Consider the following 21,825-nt stretch of genomic DNA (forward strand, 5'->3'; position numbering starts at 1 on the left):
CTGCTGGCCTCCCCCACAGAGGTGCTCCCACCTCCTCTCCCTCCGTCATCCCGGGACTCCACAGCCCCAAGCCTGCGTGTCCCGGAACTCGGGCGGTCTCCGGGGACATGGGTCATGCTGGTGAGGCCCCCCCATCCCCGCGCTTCGGGAGCTAACGGTGTATGTTCCTGTCCTGTCTGCCCAAGTTATTTACTCCTCTGTAAGCTCCCCAAGGACAGGTCTCCTCGTTTAGACGAAACGTCAGCGTATCAGACCTGGGAAGAACCTCAGTGGATCCCGATCCCAACGTCCCACTTGGGAACTATGGGAAAGTTCCCAGAGTGAGCACACATCTGGGCAAATACCCCTGATGTGGGCAGACTATTCTGTAGCACTCGCCAGGTGGCTGAGTGGCAGAGCCCAGCTGCATCTGGGAGGCTGGCCTAGGAGCTGGGTGCGCGCCCAGGTCTCCACACAGCCCTTTGCTCTTCGCTGCCTTTCCTTTTGCAGCCCCCCCAGGGCAGGGGCTGTGCTGGGCCCAGGAGGCCCGCGTGGGCCGTGCACCTGCATAGAATGCTGCAGAATAGCCAGCAGCCTCTCCTGGATCCTCCGCAGCAGCTCCAGGCCCGTGCTAAGGCAGTCGGCTCGCAGGAGGCGCAGGGATGAGGCCAGGTCTCGGCACCGCAGCAGCGTCTCCTCTGCAGAGGGGGCAAGGCACAGGGGCTCCCTCCCTCCTTCCACTCCTTCCTTCAAACACCTACTGAACGTCTACCAAGTCCTACCAACACCTGCCAGGCAGGGCTCTAGACTAGACATTCGTTCTCGGGGCACCTCCGTCCCAGTGGAGGGGGGCAGACGGTAATTGAACAGGTCAGGTGAAGGCCTGTGCCCTCAGGCACCTTATGGCAAGTACCACGTACCCTCATACCTGAATTCTAAAAGGCTGTTATCGGTGATAAGGCTGTGAAGAATGAGGACAGTGCGGTGGGGAGCTGGGTTGGGGGTGCTGTTTGCCCACTGTTTGCTGGGAGGGGATGCTGGGCATGCAGATGGGAAAGGAGTGTGCAAGCGGGCGGGGGGGGGGAGCCGCACCGAGGAGTATCTGCAGGGCGTTGGTGTGCAGCTCCAGGTTCTCGGTCTGCTGCTCCAGCACGTCCGCGTGCTCCGCATCCTGGCTGTAGAAGCTGTACACGCAGGCGTAGGCCAGCACCTGTGGAGCCCCCGTCGGCCTTGCCTTGCTCGGCCTTGGCACCTCCCCACCCCCACTGCCTCATGCCCTCCATCCCACAGGGTTAGAGCCCCGCGGCCCCGCCCCCAGCACCCCCACCCCGACCTTGCGAGCCTGCTCCAGTCCCCGGCAGGCGTCACTGAGGAAGGTGAAGGATTTGGGGGGTGGCACCTCGTGGATGGCAGACACACGGTCCCGCAGGCTCACAGCGAACTCCTGTGCAGGGTGAGGGGATCAGGGCGGCGGGCAGCCCTCCCCGCCCGCCCACAACGGCTTGGCACCCACTCCATGCGGATCTTGGGCCCCTGGCCGGCCGTCCACCCCAGCCCTTCGACCTTCTCACCCACACAACTGTTTGCTCCCTGCTCACCCGGGCCTGGTGATGGAAAGTACATCTCTCGTTATAGTCCTGAAACCGCTTCTCCTGGCGAGCTGCTCTGCTCACCTGGTAGGGACAGATTGAGAGGGAGGGCTCTGGGGTGCTCTGCTGGGCAGGACGGCGTGAACACACCAGGCACCCCGGCATACAGGCCTTCGGACACTTCACCCAGACCTTTTCATTTAATCCTGACTCTGAAGTAGGTCACATCACTGTCCCCTTCTGCAGCAGAGGGTGCCGAGGCGTGGGCAAGGAAACTGGCCCAAAGCCACCTACTAAGCAGCGGTGCCTGGCTCTGATGTGAGGCCCGGCCTCTGCTCTGTTCTGGCCTAGTGCCTCTGAGGAGGCACGGACCTCCCAGAACAGAACTCCCAGCACCTGCAGGCCCAGGTGGCTTCTGTCTTCCCACTGAGCCTCTGTCCCAACAGCTGTCCGGCTGCTCAGGACACAGAGCCCACTCTGCCCAGCATGCCATCCCGACTGCCCTTGGGCCTCCCGGCCCCGGCCCCAGCCCTGGCCCCTTACCATGGCAGAGCAGTTGTAATAGTCTTTGTGATTTGGCTTCCAGGACTTGAGGCAGCGCCAGCAGAATCCGTGGTTGCATTTGGCACAGGTCATACTAAGGAGGAAGCTGGCTGGTCAGAGCAACACCCGGGAACTGGGAACACCCGGATGAGGCCTGGAGGCCCCACTGAACCTGCCCTGGCCCCTCCGTGCCCTGACAGTCTCTAAGCTTACCAATCCCTAGTGCACGCACCCTCACTTCCAAGCCCCTTACAGTGCAGACATAAAAGCAGGGGAAGGAGTGTAAAGGAGCAGCAGTCACCGGAGGTTGCCACGACAGGGGTGGTGACTGCCCTCCTCTGCTCAGCTCTCTGGTAAGCCCCACGGGCCCTCCATACCTCCAGGCCTCCCACCCTCTCCTGTGACCTCTGACCCCACCAACGCCCGCAGTACCCCCCTTACTGCAGACACCCTTCGTTCTTCTCGATGGGAGCCTGGCAGCTGGGACAGCGCTTGGAGATGAGCTTGGCCAGGTGCTTGCTCTGGGCCTCCACGCTCATGCCGTCGTAGTAGCCACCGTCATCGACCCACTGGGACATGTGGCCACAGCTGGCAGGGTAGTGTGCCTAGAGCAGGAGGGGGCCGGGAGGACACGGCCGAGCCCTGAGCCCTGGCCAAGGGTGGTGCCGTGGGTGTGCAGAGGAGGGAGGTCGCATGTGGAGGACTGCAGGCGGAGGAACAGAGCTCAACCCGATGGCAGAGGGTGAGGACAAGACAGAGTGGGTGAGTGTGAGTGTGTGTGTGTGTGTGTGTGTGTGTGTGGCAGAGAGGGGTGCTGGCAGATGAGGGGTATAGGCCTTGCTCAGGGGCAGGGCTGGGCAGGTACCCACCTCAGGGAAACTACAGTTGAAGCAGGAGGCCCAGCCACACTTGGAGCAGGTGGTCCCACAGCCCAGGCCCTGGCGGCACAGGATACGGTCGCAGCCCTGGGGGTTGGTGCACCAGGTCAGGTTGGAGCAGCTCTCCACGTAGCCACGCAGGAGGGCCTTCTCGTACTGTGGAGACATAGGCGCCACCAGGTGAGGGCATGGCTCTCCAGGACACACCTCTGTAACCACCACCCCTCCCCACCCCGTCCCCTGCATGTCAGTCCACTCCCTGGGGCCTGCCCCTCTGGCTGCATACCGCAGCCTCCCACAGAAGAGGGGCTACCTTGGAGATGACGTCCGGGGAGGAGACAATGGCCCGGATGAAGGCTCCAGTGGGCTGCGCAGGGCAGTCGGCAATGGGGCAGGTGCAATTCAACACAAGGTTCTGCTCAATCCGAGTTGTCAGATACTCATTCCAGCAAGACTGGGGGGGAAGGAGGGGCTGCTCAGGGACAGCGGGGGAGCAGCACAGGATGCTGGTGTCCTGGTAACTCACCTAGCACCCATCCCTGACAATATGGAAGGCCAGAGACAAGCCTGCTCCCGAGCAACCTCAAACCGGACCCTAACTTTTCTGGCTTTTATGGGTTTTCCCGGGATTGGCCCAAATCACAGCTCCCTTTGAGAATGTGTGGGTCAGGACAGTGGTCTCATTTTAATTATTGCTGGGATGGACATGGAGGGAATGGGTAAGAGAATCAAGAAAAAGGAGATGATTCAAGTGCTAAGAAAGATTTGGAGAAAGCAAGAAAGTCGGAGAGGAAGGAGGGCTGGGGCAGTAGGGCGCCTTTTCCCCACCAGCTGACCTTGGACACTGTGAACGCTGCCGTGGCCTCTCCTCCCCACTCATCTGCTCTCCTGGCTCCTCGCTGCTCCCATCTCTCCAGACCCAGCCTCTTCACAAAACAGCCTCACCCACCGCCTCCCCCCAATCCCAGTCACCGGTGTCGGAAGCCTCACATCTCTCGATCCTTTTCTAGCTCCTGCGTCACTTCGCCACCCTAAATCAGGCCATTATCCCGTCACCCCTAAATTGCAGCAGGAGTTTGTCCCCATAAGTGGTCTTCCTGCCCCGATCCCTCCTCCATGCAATCCACTTGGTTTAGGTGTGATCAGCAGCCTGAGCCTCCTAAAACACTCCATTAATGACCCCCTTCCTTCACACTGCCCACCGTAGAGCTTTCCAAGATGATGCATCTAGACCCCGGGGGAGGGTGTGAATCCTTATCAGCGGTACCAAAGCTCCAGGGCAAATGAAAAGTGCCTTACCCGACTATTTTTACTCAAAGCAAAGTACTAAACAGAACAAAACAAAACCCTTTTATAGTGAAACAAACCTGGGTAAACTGGGAAGTTGAATGCAGAATTCCTGCATTTTTGAGATAAAACAGGAAAACGCTCCAAATTCAGACCACACACTTGCAAGCACACAGGCCCGATAGGGTCCCTTATGGCCTAGAGCTCAAAGGCCGGCCTCTCAGTTTGGAGCCCCTCCCACTTCCCTAAGGAGCCCCTCTGCTGTGGCTTCTTCTAGCTTCTGCTGTCTTCCCTGTCCAGCCCACCTGGAATGCAGTCTCCAGCCTGTATCCCCCTCCTGCCCCGCCAACCTTGCCTGTCACTCAAGGCTCACACGCAAAAGCCTCCTCGGACAGCCGCAAGCCCCAGGATTTCCCTTCTCGGAGTGCTCTTGCATTGCACTGTGCTGCCCAAGGCTCCTCCTTGGCTGGGACTTGGCTAGTGAGCCTGTTTTCCCCAGTCTTCCTGTCTCTACAACTCTGCAGGAGGATCTGCGCGGCTCGGCACCCTGGGCCTGCTTCTCTTTCCCTACGGGATGCTAGCCAGGCCTCTCGACTTAATTCCAAATTCCCCTGTCCCAGACAGGTGTCCAACACGAAGCTCAAACTTCCCATGGCCAGAACAGACTGAATTTCTCTTCGAAAACCTGCCCTCCACACCGAGCCCCAGCCCCAACATGTTGCTCAACTCAGCCAATGACACATCTCATCCACCCGGATACTCAGGTCAGAAAGCATGGTCAGAGGAAGCACCCAAGAAGCACCCTTGATTCCCTTGTCCTAAGTCCCCACGTTGGCTCCGCCGAGCCCTGTCAGCTCTCCCTCCTGATGTACAGCAATCCGTCTGCTTCCTTCCTCACGGCTGACCCTGGGCCAAACTCCTACCACCTCCTGGCTCTTGGTACAAGTCTCCCGATGCGTGCCCCTGCTTCCACGCTTGATCCGCCCAAGTCCTTCTTCCACAAGCAGTCACCTTTTCAAAAATATAAATCACATCATTCCTATCACTCCCCTGCTTGACCCCACCGTGGCTTTCCGTGAAATCAAGCCCACCGTCTGCCAATCCCAACCCAAGTGGGCCCTCGTCTCCCTCCCAAATCTCTCCCTCTGCTATCCCACCATGTCACTGTGCTTCAGCCACCAGGCTCAGCTGTTTCGTACTCACTGTCCCCTGTCACTCTCTTCCCCTAGATCGTCACCTCCTCGGGATGGCCTTCCCTGACCTCCCCAATCTGAAGTCCCTGACAGGCCCCTCCCCCACTCCTCACCTGGGTCACTTCCTATGACATGACCCTGTTGTATTTCCTTCCTGCACTTGTCATTAGAGTGTGAGGGAGGGCCCTGGAGCCAGACTGCCCAAGTCCGAATCCTGACCTTGGGCAGGTGACTTCTCCTCCAGGCGCTTCCATCTGTCTCCAGCAAAATGGTAACAGTAAAAATACCTACCTCACGCAACTACCGAGGAAATTAAGCAAGATAACGCATGTCACAGTGGAACGGCCCAGAACGCATCCCCTATAAGTATTAGCTGCTCGTATTATTAGCTCTTAGGTCATTTCTAGCTGGGATTTCCCCACCCCCTCATAAAGCAGCACCCGGTGCTGTGAACACAGTGAGTTCATGACAAACATTAGTTGAATGATTAAGTGAAGTAGAAAGGAAATAATTCAGAACCTGGGAAAATGGGAGTGCAGGCAATGGTGTGGGAAGAGTAACTTGAAGCCGAGCAAAAGGGAGTGAGAGAAAGTACCCGTCTACACGAAGCCAATACTCAAGTCCCGGATCACCCACCCCTGGGGAGACGCTGTTGGCAGAGGCAGCTAGATTCACGGCAACAAGCCTGCTCGTCCTGCTAAGCTGAGGTATGTGGGCTTGGGACCAGTTCTCAGAGCTGTGAGGCAGGGAATATGTGACACTCAGCACCCTGGGTCCCTGCACCTCAGGCCCTCTCCCCTGCCAGTGAGGACCACTCACTCCCCTGTCTAGAGCCTTCTCTGCTCCACTTCACAGTGGCAACACCTGGCTTCCCGTAATTCCCTCTACTTCTGTGTTATTCTCTGTTTTACACCATCTCCTTTCATGTTTGTATTCAATGAGAATATATGGTAAGTGATGATGTTCTGAGATAAAGAGACTTGGTGATAAGGAAACCATAAACTACTGTCATCACCAATTTAATAACGCTTCTCACTTATGAAGTACCGTGGTGTAGGGTTTACGTGTGTGCGTTATCTACCTACCTACCCTGAGCACTGGAATCACCTGAGTTTTTAAAACTCCGGATGCCTAGGGCACTTGGGTGGCTTAATCAGTTAGGCATCTGACTCTTGGTTTTGGCTCAGGTCACAATCTCAGGGTCATGGGATCGGCCCCACATGGAGCTCTGTGCTCAGTGTGGAATTTGCTTGAGATTCTCTCTCCCCTCATCCCTCTGCCCCTCCCCCTGCTTGTGCTATAAATAAATAAATAGTAAAATCTTCAAAAAAATAATGGGGCACCTGGGTGGCTCAGTCGGTTAAGTGTCCAATTTTTTTTTTTTTTAAGATTTTATTTATTTGACAGGGAGCCCGATGTGGGGCTCGACCCCAGAACGCTGGGATCATGACCTGAGCCGAAGGCAGACTAAGCATCCAATTCTTGATTTCGGCTCAGGTCATAATCTCCAGGTCATGGGATCGAACCCCGGTCCAGGCTCTGTGCATGGAGTCTGCTTGTCCCTCTTCCCCTACTCTTTCTCTCTCTCAAGTAAATAAATAAATAAAATCTTATAAAAAATAAAGTAAAAAATTTTTAAATATAAAAAAAATAAAATAAAACTCCAGATGCCTGGGTTTCACCTCAAGATTCTGATTAAATGGTCTGGGTTACAGTTTGAGCATATGAGGATTTTTTTTTTAAAAAGGCAGGAAAAAAGGACAGAGCGAGAAAACCCAAGCAGGCTCCATGCTGGGCATGGAGCCCAATGCAGGGCTCGATCTCACAACCCTGAGATCATGACCTGAGGCCAAAATCAAGAGTCAGGTGCTCAACCGACTGAGCTGCCCGGGTGACACAAGCATGAGGATTTTTTTTTTTTAAAGATTTTATTTATTTATTTGACAGAGATAGAGACAGCCAGCGAGAGAGGGAACACAAGCAGGGGGAGTGGGAGAGGAAGAAGCAGGCTCATAGCAGAGGAGCCTGACGTGGGGCTCGATCCCATAACGCCGGGATCACGCCCTGAGCCAAAGGCAGACGCTTAACCGCTGTGCCACCCAGGCGCCCCGAGCATGAGGATTTTTAAAAGCTCCCAGTGATTATAATATGTAGCAAAGTTTTAGCCACTGATACATTAGTGCTGGATCCTGACAACCACTCTTCAGAATGCTGAGGCTGGTGGCACCCTTTCAGATGACAAAACCAGTTTGAGAGGGACTAAGCGGCCTGTCCAACATTGCCCCAGCTAGGAAATGGCAGTGCTGGGGTCGAACCCCAGACTTGCCAAGGAATTGTGTTGCAGGTGGAAAGCCGGGGCAGGTGAGAAACAGGCGGGGCCTCACCTTACAGCAGTAGTGCCTGCAGCAGAGGGAGGGCAAGTCGTCGTCGGGCTCCAGCGGGCTGACGCACACAGGGCAGTGGTCGGGGCGTGCGGGGGCAGCCTGGGCCTGGGGTAGGCACAGCCCAGCTGCCAGCAGCAGGGGTTCGGGGTTATCACTGTAGCTCTGCAGCAGCTGTTCAGCACCCCAGTGAGAATGAGCCAAAAGGTGCTGAGCTACATCGGGCTCTAGGTTCAGCGTCTCCTGCACCTGCCGTACCGTCTGCTCCATCAACCCTTCGACCTCCTGGGGGCTCATGGTGCGGCCTGCAGGCAGCTGGAGAGAGGCCAGGGCGGCTACAGCTTCTGGGCTTGAGGGGAGAGAAGAGGCAGCAATCCATCTCCCTGCCCTGCTTATCTACTAAGCGAACCCCTCCCCTGGCCCTCAGCTCCCACTTGTGCGCCCCTGCTTGTGTGCACTAACCAGCCCCAGGATGACCACCTGAACCCATAGTCAGAGCGTGGCTCTCCACAGAAGCATCTGTACGCGAGGGCTGGGGCGGGCTGTCACAGTGATTTTGGGCACTCCGGGAATCTGGTGGGCAGGGATCTGGATGCTAAGGGTGGACGGGATCCCCACAGTGGATGGATGGGATAATCCCATTGTAAACCCCACCCCAAACACCAGCGATCCGTCTGGTGAGAAACCAAAGTCTACGGCCTTACTACTCAAATATGGGCCAAGGACCAGCAGCCTGAGTATCACAGGGAGCTCCACTGAATCAGGATCTGTGTTTTAATGAGATCCCCATGTGATGTGTATGCAAGCGACTCCTCTAGAGAACTCTCTTTACACGCAGTGCAGGGGCAGGCCTAAAAGTAGTGCCGGAACAACACTCGGTGAACTGGATGTGACGGGACAAGCTTTAGGGGTGCCAGCTAATTAGGGGGATCCTACGGCAAATTCCTCTGTAGAAAAGTAGAGTTTGTACATTTCACAGAGCAGAATGCGTCATCAGTACTCTATGCGCATCGGTGTGATACTTCTTTTTTGCTTAGAATGAGAGACATCTATACAGAAGCTATGTGTCTGGGTCCCTTGCCTAAGGGTTGGCTCTAGGGGGATGGGGACAACAAGGTCCCCCAGGGAGGAAGGCAGAGAAGGGGGTGACAGGGGTAATGAGGACTAGCAAAGTGGGAGAAATAACAGAGGCAGGGAAAATGGGGTAAAACAGAGAGAGAAATGAAGCATCTTCCCACAAAAGAGCCTGACTTTGGCACTAAACCTCCTCCATGTCACCGCAGCGCCAACTGTCCTGGGGAGCCCATCCCTCCCTACTGGCTTGGAGCCCTTGCAGCAGGGGAATGGGACTGAGGATGGCTACCTAGGCTTGGAGGTCTTGGTGGTCTGGTTGCCACAGAAGGGGACCTCTGCCTGACCCCGGCAAGGCCCTGTGGGCTCTGGGGTGGCATACACCAGGATCTGGGGCCGGTCGTCGCGCCGTTCCACGTAGCCCTGGCCCAGGAGGTGCAGGATGCAAGAGAGGACATCAGTACTGGTACAGGCCACGCCTCCTGCAACAGTGCGGCCCAGGCTTCCAGGGGGGTTTGGACCCTTCTGCCAGGCCTCCAGCACCTGGATGGGAAAAGAGGAAACAGCGAAGCCACTTTTACCTAGAGGAGCTAGCCTGCCTAGGTTCAATCCTCAGCTCTTCCACTTACTAGCTGTATGACTATGGATGCGTTACTAACTCCCATGCCTCTTTTCTTCTCTGTCAAATGGGAATAATAGTAAATAATAAAATAATGATGATGATGATGATGATGATGATGATGATGATGATGATACCACCACCACCATCACCTGTCCCATAAGACTGCTGTGAGGATTAAATGACTTACTCATGCAAACTCTTGGAATAGGGCCTGGCACGTGGTGAACACTCACATCTTGTCTCTATCTTCTTGTCTAACTAAGTGCTCGGTCAGGAAGAGAAAACCCAGATGCAAACATCACCCTACGAGGTCTCGTACTGAGAGAGGTTACCTTCCCTTGTGCTGATCCCTGGCGCTAAGCCCCAACCCTGAGCCTGACTCTCTCCCTCCCCTAACTTCACGGTCCCCTCTGCCTACCAGACAAACCAGCTGATCAATATGGAGGCCCTTTTCCCCATGGGCTTTGAGAATACGGACAAGAAGACAGCTCAAGAGGTTCCTCTTTTTTTCCAGAGTTCGGCCCTCATCCTTCTCTACATTCAGGTACGTCTGCGGAGGTATCAGCCACAGGGCCTCCCCACAGCGCTGGGACCCAGGCGTCCGAAGCCGCAGCACACCTGGAACTCACTCCCAGTCAGCACCCGAGGAGGGGAGGGAGAGGTGAGTGGCGGCAAAGGGAACCCCATTCATTCCCTACCACACGCCCACCATGAGAGCCCCACCCCCTAGCAGCAGAGGCACAGCCCAGCCCCCCGATGACCTACCCCTGTATGGAAAGCCCTGACCCTCATGCAGGGTCAAAGGGCCATTGTCTGAGGTGAGGGGCAGAAGTGCCTGGAGCAGCAGCTCCGGGGTGAGGTCAGAATTCTTCAGCAGGGTCTCTACAGACACCTCCTGGTGAGGAGAAACAGGGCCAGTCAGGAGTAGGTAGTCAGGGGAAAGGAAAATAAGAGGGGGGAAGGATGGAAGAAGGGACAGAGTTTAGGAGGAGAACGGTGACAGGGAGAAGAGAAGACAGCGAGGCTAAGGAGCTGGGGCACCTCTGTCTGATTGAAATGCAACAGCAGCCACATCTGCACAGTGGACACATGGAGGGTCTGGTCCCCAAACTGCAGCTCAGCCCGGCCCAGCCACGTCCACTGCAGCCGCCGATGGGGTCCCATGTCCAGGGCTGGATGATTCTGACCTGGGAAAGCACGGAAGAGAAGGGGAGAGACAAAGAGCAGGGGGAGCGAGGGGGTTAGAGGCTGAGGCCAGCCAGGGTGTACTATCAGTCAGGCTTTGCTCCTGCTGATCTCTGTGGGGAGAAGGGCCCCCACAGAAGTGACTTGTTAAGCTTTCAGAGCTCAGCCTCCTCTGTGTCTGCCTCCCTGGTCCGCCACATGTATCTGGGAGCCCACCCTGTGCCTCGCCCCACACCAGGCAGGCTCCACGAAAGAAACACCAGAGAGAAGAGACCTGTGTGTTGCCCTCAAAGAGCTGACGGTTTTTAAAGACCCACTAGGCTGCATCTCTTCCTCCTCCTGTGTCACAGCTCAGGCGACATGAGCCTGGATGGTCACTCATACTAGAAAGCAAGGCTGCTGTCAAAGGCAGAGACTATCACAAGGAGCCAATGTGAGAGGTGCTCTCTGGCTAGAGATGGGACAGTCTGAACATCAAGAAAGTAACACCTGCGCTGGATTGAAACACATGAAATATCTTAAAATTCAGAAGATCATAATGATATATATTTTTTAAAAGACCACATTGGTTATCTTTGGAGGGTGCTAGAGGAACCAACACATTATTATGAAAACTGGTTAAACATAAGGGGGAGGAGGAGAGAATCGAGCCTTTCTTGTATAAACCGTACTTCCGGGTAACCAAAAAGTTGCCGAGCGGAAGTTTCTCCTTATAGAGAAAACATTCCGGCTGATATAGGGAATGACAAAATTAGAATGGTGCAAGTTTGTACGGCCTAATGAAACGACAGAGCTAAGCAATGGTAACGAGTGACCGCCTCATTAAAAGCTGACAGGAAACTACATATAATTTACAGAGCACACTTGCAACACTGCAGTCCACTGACCCATCTTAAGACGTCCCAGAGGCAGACAGAAGTACACACTACCACCTATGAAGCTCTTGCCCCAGAAATCACGCCCAAATCGAAATCAACTTCTACATCTAAGGATCTGTTTTCTGGAAATGAAAGAGACAGAAGGACAGGCCAGAGGACACCATGTGGATACAGTCAGCAAAATCCGGCCTGTGGACAACTCTGTGTGGCAAAAGATCTGTTTTCCTCCACAGACAGTTGTAAGGGGGCAAAAACGGAAAGCAGGAGCTACACATTAATGGAGACGGAAGATAGAGCTCAATCAAATGCAAGGTGTGGGCTTTGTGTGGATCCCCAATGAACAAAAAAATTAATTTTGAAAACTTGAAAAAACGGGAAATATGGACACTTTACTGTTTGATATTAGGAATTGTTATTAATTTCTCCAAGTTTGATCACTGTAGTGTCCTTGCCTTTAAAAAGAGAATCCTTAATCTTTTAAATCTGAGAACTGGGGAAAGTGGGTGGGGGTACAGAAGAAATGAGATCGGCCATGAATTGACCCATGTTGGTACACTGGAGTTTATTCTACTTTTTTTTTTTTTAAGATGTATTTATTTATTTGAGAGAGAGAGCGTACACAGAAGGAAAGGGAGAAGCACGGGGCGCCTGGGTGGCGCAGTCGTTTAGCGTCTGCCTTCGGCTCAGGGCGTGATCCTGGCGTTCCGGGATCAAGCCCCACATCAGGCTCCTCTGCTAGGAGCCTGCTTCTTCCTCTCCCACTCCCCCTGCTTGTGTTCCCTCTCTCGCTGGCTGTCTCTGTCAAATAAATAAATACATCTTTTTTTAAAAATTTTTTAAAAATTTAAAAAAAAAGAAAGGGAGAAGCAAATTCCCATTGAGCAGGAAGCCCAATGTGGGGCTTGATCCCAGGACCCTGGGATCATGACCTGAGCCAAACGCAGACTCTCAAGTGACTGAGCCATCCAGGTGCCCCACATTCTGCCTACCTTTGTGTACATTTGAAACTTATCACAATAAAAAAGTATTTAAATGAGAGTGAAGGTAAGCCATTCTCAAACACTGATAAAGTTTTCCACCAATACTCCCTCAATGAAGAGACTTCTAAAGGATGTTCTTAAGGAAGGAGACTGAACTCAGAAAGAAGGGTCAAGATGCAAAAGGATTAGTGATGGAAGCAACTAGTATGATAGCAAATCTAAACATCAACTGAAAAAGACAATAATAATGACTCTTTGAGAGGTAGGAAAAAAAGATAATCCTAAAATATCGAACAACAGTAACAATTAAGATGGGATTGAGAGTTGCAGTTAAGATTTTCTATGGTCCTGGGGCACCTGGGTGGCTCAATCGGTTAAGGGTTTGCCTTTGGCTCAGGTCATGATCCCAGGGTCCTGGGACTGAGTCCCACATCTGGCTCTCCGTCAGTGGGGGGTGTGCTTCTTCCTCTCTCTCTTTGTGATCTCCCACTCTCCCTCCTCAGATAAATAAATAAAATCTTAAAAAAAAAAGATTTTCTATTGCCCTTTTATTGCTCAGGAAGGTGGGTGACTGATATTAACACGTCAAACATACAGATTATAAACATAAGGGTAATCAACCACAGAACTAGAATGTGTGACTTTCAAAACTGGTAGAGACAAAAAAAGGAATTAAAAAAGATCAATCCAAAAGAAGAGGAAAAAAATGCACAAAAACCCAAGGTAGAAGCATATCTATAAAGGTGTTCAATTTATTATTCTTCTTTTACCTGTACATGCATTTTATATATATTTTTGTATATGTGAAATAACTAAAACTTAAAATTATAAGGGTACACTAAAATGTAAAAGCTTAGCAATAAAAGCCAAATATATCATTACTCATAATAATTATAAACAGGCTAAAATTGACAACTCAAAAGGAGAGATTGTTAAATTGAATAAAAAACAAATTCTAGGTATTTATAAGACACCTGCCTAAAATAAGAGTATGGCAAAGTTAAAAGTAAATGATACTGGGGGATATATTCTGGGGATCACATATTCTGATGAGAGCAGAATATAGGCATGGTTTGGAAGTATCTCCCCAACAGACTGCTTATTAATAGTGGCAAGGGGAAAATATTAACTATACAGTGGAAAATCAAACCACCTCTTGTTCAGGTTGTCAAAATTCACATGACAAAAGAGGAGCAGATGGAAATTGTGTGCTTCCAAACGAAACACACAGAGGACATAATGTCACTTACTTAGGATTCTAGCCTGGAATGCATCACCTGAATCTAATTATGAGGAGATATACAAAATTAAAATGAAAAACGTGTAGAAAATTTTAAATGGCTATACTGTCCAAGAGTGTCAATGTTGTAAAAGACAAAAAAAGCCTAAGGAATTGTTCCACACTAAGACTTGACAATTAAACATAATAGATGATCCTGGCCTGGATGCTGTCCTGGACTAAAAAATAACAGACATTATGGAGTCACTTGACCAAAGCAGAATGTGGACAATAGACTAAAGTATGACACCAATGTTAAATTTTTGAAATTGATAAATGAATTACTATTCAGCACCATGACTCTTAGGAAATATATATTCAAGTATTTAGAGGCAAAGGGCCAGCATATATGCAATTTACTCTTAGTGGTTTAGGGGAGAAAAAAATGTGTTTGTGTGTGTGCGCGCGCACAAATACACATTTTATAAATGTATATATACACAAAGAGCAAACGGGGCAAAATGTTCACGAAAGGTAAACTTGGCTAAAGAGTATGTGAGTGTTCTTGGGCCACCTGGGTGGCTCAGTCACTTAAGTGTCTGCCTTTGGCTCAGGTCATGATCTCGGGCTTCCTGCTCAGGTCATGATCTCGGGAGTCTGCTTCTGCCTCTCCCTCTGCCTCCCTCTGCCCCCCATCCAGCTCATGCTCTCTCTCTCTCTCTCTAAGTCTTTTTTAAAAACAAGAGCATGTGAGTGTTCTTTGTATTATTCTTACCATTTTCCTGTAAATTTGAAATTATTTCCAAATAAAAAAAATTATGTAAATGGACAACTGAATTGTCCACCTAAAATGGTTAAAATGGAGGGGCACCTGGCTGGCTCAGTCAGTGGAGCATATGATTCTTGAACTCAGGGTTGTAAGCTCGAACCCCACACTGGGTATAGAGATTACTTAAAAATAAAATCTTTAAAAAATGGTTAAAATGGCTAATTTTATATTTATCTTTCACCAAAATAAAAGAAATCCAAAAGAATTATCATTCTCCCCTGACAAGGTAAAAGGATAGAAAGATATTCTGGAAAAACCCTAACCAAAGAAAGCTCGTGTATTATTAACACCGGATAAAAATAGACTTTGAGAGAAAAAGCTTTACTAGAAAGAAAGAAGGTCATTTCATAATAATAAAGTTTAATTAACTATGAAGACTTTAAACCTGCATAGTTCATTATGGTAGCCACATGTGACTATTTAAACTGGTTGAAGTAAATAAAATTAAACACTCAATTCCTCAGAACTAGTCACATTTCAGTAGCCACAAATGGAAATCATACTGAAGAGTGCCGAAAATAACTTTTCCATCACTGCAGAAAATTCTACTGAACGGCACTGTTAAATGATTTTAAATGTTTATCTAAACTTTATTTTTTTTAAAGATTTATTTACTTGAGAGAGGGAGAGTGGGGTGCAGGGGGAAGGAACAGAGGGAGAGGGACAGACTCCCCCCTGAGTGCAAAGCCCAACACAGGGATCGATCCCATGACCCCGAGATCATGACTTGAGCCAAAACCAAGAGTTGGATGCCTGACTGAGCCTTCCAGGCCCCTCTATCCACACTTTAATTTTTAGAGAGAGTGTGAGCATGTGGTGGGGGAGGAGGGGCAGAGGGAGAAAGAGAATATTAAGCAGACTCCATGCCCAGCGTGGAGCCCAAGGAGTAGCTTGATCTTACGACCCTGAGATCATGACCTAAGCCAAAATCAAGAGTTCGGATGCTTAACCAACTGAGCCATCCACCAGGCACCCCTAAACTTTTATCTAATAACACAGTCAAAAAATATAAAAAGCAAAGTTGACCTGATGAAAAGTTTAAAAATTCACTATTGGGTTACCCGGGTGGCTCAGTTGGTTAGGCGTTTGCCTTTGGCTCAGGTCATGATCCAGGGTCCTGGGATCGAGTACCACATCCAGCTCCCTGCTCAGCAGTCTGCTTCTCCTTCTGCCTGCCACTCCCCCTGCTTGTGCGCACTCTCTCTCAAATAAACAAAAAATTCTTTTAAAAATTCACTATCATAATGATAGATCTTAATACACTTCTCTCAGTAACAGATCAAGGAGACAAAAATGAGTAAGGTTACAGCAGATTTGAAGAATACAATGAACAAAGTCGATTTAGTGTAATGTGTAAAAGCCAGTAGCTGAAGAATACACGTTCTTCTTAACCACACATGGAACACTTACAAAATCTGACCATCTACTAGGCCATAAAGGAAGTCTCAAGACATTGCAAAGATTCAGAATCAAAGAAACCATGTTCTTTAGCCACAGTGGAATGAGGGTTGAAATCTAAAACAAAAAGACAACTAAATGAAGAAAAACTGGTTTGGGAATTTTAAAATATACTTCTAAAAAAGTAACAGATCAAAGCAGAAATAATAATGGAAATTAGAAAATCCTCAGAACTAAGAAAATACTAAATACTCACACACAGCATAATAAAAACTTAGGCGACATCCCAAATGCCCATCAACAGCAGAAAGGGTAAATATATGCATACAATAGAAAGGAATCCACAGTACAAAGAACAAAGTAATAATACAACTGACACCCTGGATAGCCCTCACAGACATTACATCCGCTGAAAGAAACCAGACACATCAGAATATATACCCTATTATTCCGTTTATACGATGTTCAAATACAGGCAAGAATCTATGGTGATAAAAAGAAGAACAATGGTTTCTCTTGGAAGAACATACTAACTAGAAAGGGACATGAAGCAGGAAGTCTTCTCGGGTGCTGGAAATGCTCTGGGGGTGGTTATGGGAGTATATGTGTATATAAAATTCATTAAGTCATAATTAAGACGTGTACTTTACCGAAAACGATACGACAAGAAAAACAAATCTAAAAAAAAAGAAAAGAAAAAAAGAAAATGAATGCAACTAAAGCAATGTTGAGAGGAAAATGAATAGCCTTAAGCATTTTTACTTAGAAAGAAGCCTGAAAGGGGTAAAAATTAAGTAAGCATGCAACTTGAAGTTAGAAAAAGAAAAATGGAACAAATTCATACAAAAGTGAAGGCAATGATGAGAGATGTTAAGAAAGATCTAACCCACCTTTTCCCCCTTCCCTAGGAGACTGCTGTCCCTAGAGACCATTTTTCTTTTTATCTACGCATTCCTATCCACAGGTCCTCTCCTCTTCCTCTCCTGCCACCCCAAATCTCACCCCAATCTCCAATGGCCTGTCCCTATCTCCTCACTCTGGCTGTAGAAATTGGAGAAGCGGTCAAGGGCATCACAGAATTCAGTGGGAAGGCACTTTCTGGGATGGTACAGGTAGCAGAGTGGGGAGACCGGCCAGCAGCGTGGTGACAGGACCAGTATGGAAACTGTTGGACTTGAATCTTCGATAAATAGTTCTTTTTCAGCCTCCTCTTCCTCTGCTTCCTCCTGAGAGACAGAAGGATTTCAAGGGCTCTTGGGCTCCCTTCTTTGGTCTAGTCTTTTGCTCTCCTATTCTCCCACTCATTTCCCTTGCTCTTACCTCCTCTTCTTCCAGGCCCTGTTCCTCCTCATTCTCCTGCTCCAAGAGCAGCTTGTCAAGCCGCTGGAGCTGGTAGACGTGGAACTGGCGCTGCAGCTCCTCCGAGATGCTCAGGCTGCGCAGCATCTGCTGGGGGAGGCGGTTGGGGAAGCAGAGGCCGATCTGCTCCAGCACAGCCCCCTCCAGCCAGCTCGAGCCCAAGCTCAGGAGACGGTCCGCCATGTAGTGCCTGCAGCGCACGCAGAGCGGGCGAGCCTCAGTGCGGCCGCCCGGCCCGGGTCCTGCCTCCCCCTCCAGAACGTAGGTTCCTCTGTTGCAGCAGGCCTGAGTCACAGGCCCGACCTCCCCTCTCCCTCCTTACTCCCTTTCCACCAGTGCCATGGCCATCTCTGTGTCTTAATCTCTCCTCTCCCCTGCCTCCTCCCCCCCTTCCCTCCAAGACTCAAACCTTCACCCTCTTTAGACTCTAGGCCTCCCCTCCCCTACCTCTCAGACCTGCACTCACTGGTAGAAGTGCTCAAAAGTAGTGGCCAGCTCCAGGCCAGAAAGGACCATGATGGGCTCCAGATGCCGCTGAAGCCGCCCCAGCATTTCCACTCCAGGGGCTCCGCCAACCAGGCCGCCCTGGATCTGCTGGTCGATGTGCCTGGCAAACTGCTCACTTATCTGGGGGCAATGGAAAGGGCACCGGCCAAGCATGAAGAGGGTGTGGAAGCAGGAGAGTGCGGGGTGAGAGGAGGTGAGAGGCAGAGAAAGAGGTGAGCTTGCACCAGGTGACCGGGAGGCTGGTGGTACTCACGTGGGCAGCGGTGAGGAAGGACTGCTGGAGCAAGGCACCAGAGAAGCCACTGCGCAGAGCCAGCGTGAAGGCTGCCCGAGGCCCAAAGAGCTCTGAGCCTGCTCTCTGCAGATGCTCATAGAGTTTACAGTATCGAGGCACAAAGTCAGGGGCCCTCCAGGCTGCAGCCAGGAACCTGCTGACCTGAGAAGGGAGGAGAAGGAGCGTCAGATGCAGTAAGCTGGCAGCCCCCCGCCCCCAACCTGCAGCTTCCCTGCACTCACCTGCTCCTGCACCACGGTCAGCCAGCACTGCGTTATGTTCCTCAGGCTGCTGCTTGGAAGGGCTGCCGACGGCCCGGGGCTCCGATCCCGGACCTTACTGTTCTTGCTGACTGCAGAGACAGAGGGTAAGGGAAGCGGCTTTGTCTCAGCCCCGCAGTGAATCCAGAGGTCTTGGGTACTGACCCCTGGAAAGGCCCCAGAGCGGAGCAGTGAGGGAAAGTAAGATCCAAGACAGGGAGAAGTCAGGTACCATCACTGCCCAGGTTCTCAGCTCAACAGGCCATTGCTGGGACTTACTGGGCTGAGTGGATGGCTCAGGAGAAGGCCCAGGCGGGGGCTCCACATGCACCAGCAAGTGACAAAGGCGACGAACTCGAGAGGCAAAGGATGCTGCTCGACTCAGGGGGTTCTGAGAGCTCTCCCTTTGCTCTAAGTACTGATCCAGCAGCCATCCCAGGGAGCTCACACCCTCCGCATCTAAAAGAAGACAGGTCAGAAACAAGTGATGGGAAATAGAGGGATAAAAAGCCCAGGAAGAGGAGAGAGAAGGCCCAATTACACAAAATTCAAGGGGGGGAGCCGGGCCGAGGCTTACTTCAGCTGGAGTCTGGGGGGTGCTAAGCAGGTGGGGTGGGGTGGAGGAGAAGAGTCAAATACCAGAGTCTCAGGGAGCAGTCCCTGGGGCAGGAAGGAGAGGAACACTGAGGCGACAGGCCTTAAGGGATAAAGACAGGGACCAAGAGAACCAAGAGCGTTAACTCAGCTGATCCCTGAGAATCATTACGAGGGGCTGGTTAGTGGGGCCAGGGGTCGGGATGGTTACCGGGGGAGGTGATGTTCTGCACCAGGGGGCTGACCAGGGCCTCCCAGCAGGTCTTGCCCAGTGCTTGGGCGGCCTCGTCATCAGGGAGGAAGCGATCAGCAAAATTCTGCTCGTAGCGCAGAACCCTGTTGAGTCTGGGGATAAGGAATGTGTGGTCAAGGGTTTAAGGCACAGGTTTCTCTGTGGCCTCCAATTAAGTACAGTCAACTCCCACTCTCGCTGTGCTTGGTCCCCTAACCAGCTTGCTGCCATCAGCAAACACTTGTCACCCGTGTTCCCCTTCCCCTCATGTCTAAGCTGCTGCTTGACCTTTCAGACTCCTGCAGAAGTCTCCCACCACCTACTTTAAAAAAAAAAAAAAGATTTAAAAAATTTATTTGAGAGAGAGAAACAGTGAGTGGGAGAGAGAGGGAGAAAAAATCTGAAGCAGACTCCATGCTGAGCACAGAGCCCCATGTAGGGCTCAATCTCATGACTGTGAGATCATGCCCTGAGCCAAAAGAGTCCGCTGCTCAACTGACTGAGCCACCCACACGCTCCCCACCAGCTACTTCTTAACAGAGTCCTCCTGCTGTGTTAACCTCTCCCTCCTCCCTTCAACCCGGCCCACTGCCTGCCTGCTCCACCCACCGGGGACAGAGCTGGAGGAGGCGCTTGCGGTCCTCTGCTATGTCCCGGCTCCAGGCTTGTGCCCGAATGGTATAGAAGAGACATGTCCGGCGACACAGCTGCTCCCGAAACAGTGGCCAGAAAGTGGGCTTGGGGCCCAGGACCTCCACGCCTCGAACCCGGGTGTCAATGCCGCCCTGTAACATGCACAGACTTGTCTATCCCCTAAGCCACCCAGCCACCAAGCACTACCAAAAACAAAGCCAGGCCTCACGCCCTGAGTTACCCAGAGGCACGTGAGACATTCCCACATCCCTGGAACTCAACAGGCTCCTGGGCCATCCCCCAGCAGATGCACGGCCTGAGCCTCGCCCCCACGTGCTGGGGGACACAATCACTAGGAAGACCCTGTGCTACCCCATGACCGCCCCCCCCCCCCCGCCTCTTCCCTCAGCCCACCTGCTGGCAGCGCTTTATGCGGATCTGGATGACGGGCCAGAAGCGGGTCAGGTTCTCCAGGAGGATCACCCGGCTGGCGGAGGGCATCACATTCACCTGATGGGGGAGGGGAGGAGGAGAAAGGACTGTCACCTCTGGAAGTGGGGTTGGAGGGACAACTGACAGCAACCCAATCTTGTGACAGTGGGTGCACTTTACTGCTGCACTGAGCCCATAGACCCATGCAAATCTGCATGCCAAACCGCGCTCTCACCGCTTAGGAGGCAAAGCCTGCCTGGGGGAAGGAATGTGGGAATCCCCCAGGGACTGGATCCTTCCAAGGAGGTCCTGGGACAGAAAGATGGGGAGTAAGGTCAAGGGGGGGCACCAGGGACCCACCGTGTTGAGCTCAGTGCTGATGCAGCTGGCACTATCGCCCCCAAACACCACCACCCTGGCTGGCATGTAGCTTGAGTCCTCACTGGCCACGAGCAAAGTCAGCTGCCTGGAAGGCGAGAAATCAATGAGTTCGAACTGGGGCCCTGGTCTTTGTTCAAAATGACTTCAACCCACCACTTCCACCTCTGGCCTCCTGTCCCTCTTCTGCCTCCTTAAGTGTCAGTCTTCCCCAGTCTCTGCCCTCCTCTTATCTTCCCCCAAAGTGACTTTATTTAAAACCACAGTTTCAACCAAACTCTAATACCCGAATGACTCCAAATCCACATCTCTACCCTAAATGGCTCTTCTCAGCTTTCATGCCGTGTACCCAACAGACATCTCCATGTCACACCCCGCGGGCACCTCAAAGTCAACATGCCAAACGGCACCCTCATCCAACCACAGAAGCCTGCTCCTCTCCTCTTCCTACATCCCCCTCGGGAAGAAAACTGCCACCTCGCTAGAGCACTCTGTCACTGTGACTCTCCCATTCATGGCTTCCCTCATGTCAATGGCGCATCCTGGAGACTCTGGCCTTTGAGATCTGTCAGCCCACCACCCCCTCGCCATTCCCACTCCCTCTGCCTAACTGAAGATCTTCATTTCTCAAAGAGACCACTGCATAAACCTTCCAACCCTCCGGCCTCCAACCGAAACTCCCATTCACCTGGGTGACTTTTCTAAATTAAAAAAAAAAAAAAAAAAATCTAGTTGCATCTCTTCTCTTCTTAAAATCCTTCAGTGGCTCCCCCAGTTTCAGAATAAAGCTCAAACTTCTTAACTTCTTAACAAAATGCTCTGTGGTCTGGCTCTGCTTAGTTTTCTGGCTTTGTCTCCTGCCATTTCACAACAACACCCTACATTCCTGCCAAACACAGTCACTTAAACTTCTCCCAAGCACGTCGTTGTGTTTCTTACTTCCATTTTGCACATGCGCTGTCTCTCTGCCTGGACTAGACCCTGCCCTCTCTTTATGTAGCTAATTTCTACTTCCAAGCTCAGCTCATTTAACCCCTCCTTCTGGAAGCCTTCTCTCACCTCTCACTTGGCCTCAGGGTCCATGTCACCTTTTCTTGCTCTTACTGATTTTCCAGGCTAGCTCC

At 51.5% G+C, this 21,825-nt stretch overlaps 1 protein-coding gene across 3 annotated transcripts in view; it reads right to left on the reverse strand.

The window, feature by feature from the left end:
- Window positions 1-21,825, reverse strand: part of CUL9 (cullin 9) — a 36,981-nt gene that overhangs the window by 589 nt on the left and 14,567 nt on the right. For all 3 annotated transcript variants that reach the window (XM_045800938.2, XM_045800928.2, XM_087857111.1), the window contains 23 exons: window positions 20,684-20,789; window positions 20,306-20,401; window positions 19,868-20,043; window positions 19,238-19,371; window positions 18,712-18,891; window positions 18,415-18,524; window positions 18,152-18,334; window positions 17,858-18,018; window positions 17,353-17,581; window positions 17,069-17,258; window positions 10,585-10,730; window positions 10,309-10,438; window positions 9,962-10,161; window positions 9,214-9,464; window positions 7,854-8,199; window positions 3,303-3,443; window positions 2,981-3,145; window positions 2,553-2,716; window positions 2,112-2,205; window positions 1,578-1,652; window positions 1,313-1,423; window positions 1,072-1,189; window positions 544-677 (listed from right to left, as the gene is read on the reverse strand). In XM_045800938.2, coding sequence (XP_045656894.1) covers window positions 544-677; window positions 1,072-1,189; window positions 1,313-1,423; window positions 1,578-1,652; window positions 2,112-2,205; window positions 2,553-2,716; window positions 2,981-3,145; window positions 3,303-3,443; window positions 7,854-8,199; window positions 9,214-9,464; window positions 9,962-10,161; window positions 10,309-10,438; window positions 10,585-10,730; window positions 17,069-17,258; window positions 17,353-17,581; window positions 17,858-18,018; window positions 18,152-18,334; window positions 18,415-18,524; window positions 18,712-18,891; window positions 19,238-19,371; window positions 19,868-20,043; window positions 20,306-20,401; window positions 20,684-20,789 — 3,640 coding nt within the window. The remainder of the gene's footprint in view (window positions 1-543; window positions 678-1,071; window positions 1,190-1,312; window positions 1,424-1,577; window positions 1,653-2,111; window positions 2,206-2,552; window positions 2,717-2,980; window positions 3,146-3,302; window positions 3,444-7,853; window positions 8,200-9,213; window positions 9,465-9,961; window positions 10,162-10,308; window positions 10,439-10,584; window positions 10,731-17,068; window positions 17,259-17,352; window positions 17,582-17,857; window positions 18,019-18,151; window positions 18,335-18,414; window positions 18,525-18,711; window positions 18,892-19,237; window positions 19,372-19,867; window positions 20,044-20,305; window positions 20,402-20,683; window positions 20,790-21,825) is intronic.

This window comes from Ursus americanus, chromosome 29 (assembly GCF_024610735.1).
Source record: "Ursus americanus isolate L20-20 chromosome 29, mUrsAme1.1.p, whole genome shotgun sequence".
Classification (NCBI taxonomy): Eukaryota; Metazoa; Chordata; class Mammalia; order Carnivora; family Ursidae; genus Ursus; species Ursus americanus.